The 2,298-nt window shown below is 42.4% G+C and overlaps 1 protein-coding gene across 1 annotated transcript; it reads left to right on the plus strand.

Annotated features, from left to right (window-relative positions):
* Positions 1-294: 294 nt before the first annotated feature.
* Positions 295-1,981, plus strand: MIXL1 (Mix paired-like homeobox). Its single transcript, XM_066594804.1, has 3 exons — positions 295-439; positions 560-792; positions 1,310-1,981. Exons 1-3 carry the CDS (start codon positions 295-297, stop codon positions 1,979-1,981), a joined length of 1,050 nt encoding a protein of 349 aa, XP_066450901.1.
* Positions 1,982-2,298: the final 317 nt, after the last annotated feature.

Below are 2,298 nucleotides of genomic sequence, written 5' to 3' on the forward strand. Positions count from 1 at the left end.
GGAAACTTACCTTTTTTGGTAACTGTAAGGTTGAAATGTTGATTGAGTCTTCCTTGTCCTTTAGTCACCCCAGCAGGACAGAATAGCCAGTGTATCTCAATGCTGTCTACCTAGCATGCAGACCTCTTCTATCTTTTTCACGCCTCCTGGGCTTTGTCACACCTGGGCACTTTGATCATTGGAACCACCCATAAAAGCTGCTATAAGAGATGATGGACCTCAGATACTATCCACAGAGCTCTCTAGACTCCTCTACTCTTTGGTAGCCAAGACAGCTCAGCTTGCCCTTTAACGATGGCTGAATACAGCCAAGAATCTGGACATTTCCTTTACTCAACCAGTCCTAATGAACCGGGATTACCTGACCAACAGACTTCTCACGTGGGATTGACAGTGGCTCAAACACAACAGAAGGACTATCTGCAACCTTCTACACAAGGTAAGTGGCTGGCTGCCCTCTCAAGGTTCTCTTGGTGGATCACTAATTCTTTTTTTCTTCGGTTGTCGTATATGTATATTATATACCAATACTTAATCAATATTGTAATGTCTTTTGTAGGAAATGTCACCTCCCCGGTCTCTGAAGGTGACCACAGACCTGCTCAATCCAGTAAAATGAGCAGCCCTCCACGAACATCAGTGGTGGCAGTGTGCCAACGGCGGAAAAGAACAGTCTACAATCCGGGCCAATTGGATACACTAGAGAGATACTTCAAGACTAACATGTATCCGGATATCCATCATAGAGAACAGCTGGCTAAACAAATGCTCCTACCAGAGTCCAGGATCCAGGTGAGGTCTTGTCTTATATCACCTTCTTCTCAAAATCATCCATACGGTCACCAGTCCTTCTATGTTCATACATGTATTCTATAGAATTGTCATTCCTATCTTCCACTGCCACTTTTATCAAAGTATCTTTATCTGTCCACCTAATTTTCCTTGACACGTTCTCCAAATACTATCAACAGTCCATCCTGTATGCAAATTTCTAAACCATTCACCTGCTCAAAGGGTCACTGTAAGAATAAGAGTCTTATTCTTAGAAGCAGACCTTCATTAGGGCTCCTTTACGATAAAGTTAATTATGTTATGATATCATATTGATCCAAAGGCTGGTGACATGACATGGCCAAGGTGAACCTTGAAGCATTTGTAGAACTCCATATTTCCCCCATACTGCCTAATTATTATTTTTTTTTTGGGGGGGGGGGGGGGGGGTGTTATCCTCTGGGTCTTGAATTCAAATATATGGCCATGACGACTTATGATATATATTGCACTTAATGGACATTTCCTTGACCTACAGGTCTGGTTCCAGAACAGAAGAGCTAAGGCCAGACGAAAGGGAGTCAAGTCTACCCCCCACCATTCTGCAGGAGGACATTTTTCAGGTTTCTTAGAAGACAAGTACTCGTATTCTCCAACATCTGCTCCTCATTTTTCCATGGTCCACCATCAACCAATGGGTTCTCCCCAGCAGCAGATGGAACCGATCGAGCACATGGAGCAAGACCCGTGTAACCAAAGTGCAGATTACATAGGATATCCTCAATACTCATTTCCGGTGTCTAGACAGACCATACTCATGAAGCAAGCCTCACCTACAGTCCACCACCAGAATATATCCTCTAACATCTCAATGGGGAACCACCACAGCAATATGGCCCCTGTTATGGGTTTCAGTAGCCAAAATATGGATATCCAAATGCCAAACAACAATGCCATGGACTATACGGGTTTCCAAGCCAACAAGACCATCCCATGTGAGATGAATGGAACTATCCAACCTACCCAGGTCTCCACAGCAGATTTCTGTAGCAGACGCAATGCTATTCCTGCTCATATTCCTTTGCGCATGTCAGCCATGCAGATTGGCAAGCAAAGGTCTCCCATATCAGATTCTGGAGTTAGCGACAGATCCACCGAGTACGGGTCAGACTGGGATGAAGATCTCAACTTAGTTCTTAACAGTCTGTAAACTATAGATCTAGACTAGAATCTGTTATTAATTGTATTATTGATTGCACTATTGCACTTTTTTTCACAATTTAGTCCTTCAGGCTATATTCCCGTGCCCAAATATAGGGTTACCTGAATACAGCCTTATATTTATACTAAGCCCCGCCCCCCACGTGCAATAGCTTGCTTTTTTTCAGCAAAAATAAAAAATACAAAAAGTTTTATATTTTATAGTTTTTGAGGCTTCGGTTGTTCTGATTTTGTTATAAGGTCCGTTAATATCTTTTTACACCCCAGTTTGGGTCTTTAAAGTGTTATTTTACTATAATAGACAAT

This window comes from Eleutherodactylus coqui, chromosome 3 (assembly GCF_035609145.1).
Source record: "Eleutherodactylus coqui strain aEleCoq1 chromosome 3, aEleCoq1.hap1, whole genome shotgun sequence".
Lineage (NCBI taxonomy): Eukaryota > Metazoa > Chordata > Amphibia > Anura > Eleutherodactylidae > Eleutherodactylus > Eleutherodactylus coqui.

Excerpts from the sequence above, each read along its gene's own strand:
- MIXL1 (XM_066594804.1), top strand. The coding sequence starts at position 295 with ATGGCTGAATACAGCCAAGAATCTGGACATTTCCTTTACTCAACCAGT. Across the intron at positions 440-559 it reads TCTGCAACCTTCTACACAAG|GAAATGTCACCTCCCCGGTC; the intron begins GTAAGTGGCTGG and ends TGTCTTTTGTAG. Across the intron at positions 793-1,309 it reads TACCAGAGTCCAGGATCCAG|GTCTGGTTCCAGAACAGAAG; the intron begins GTGAGGTCTTGT and ends CTTGACCTACAG.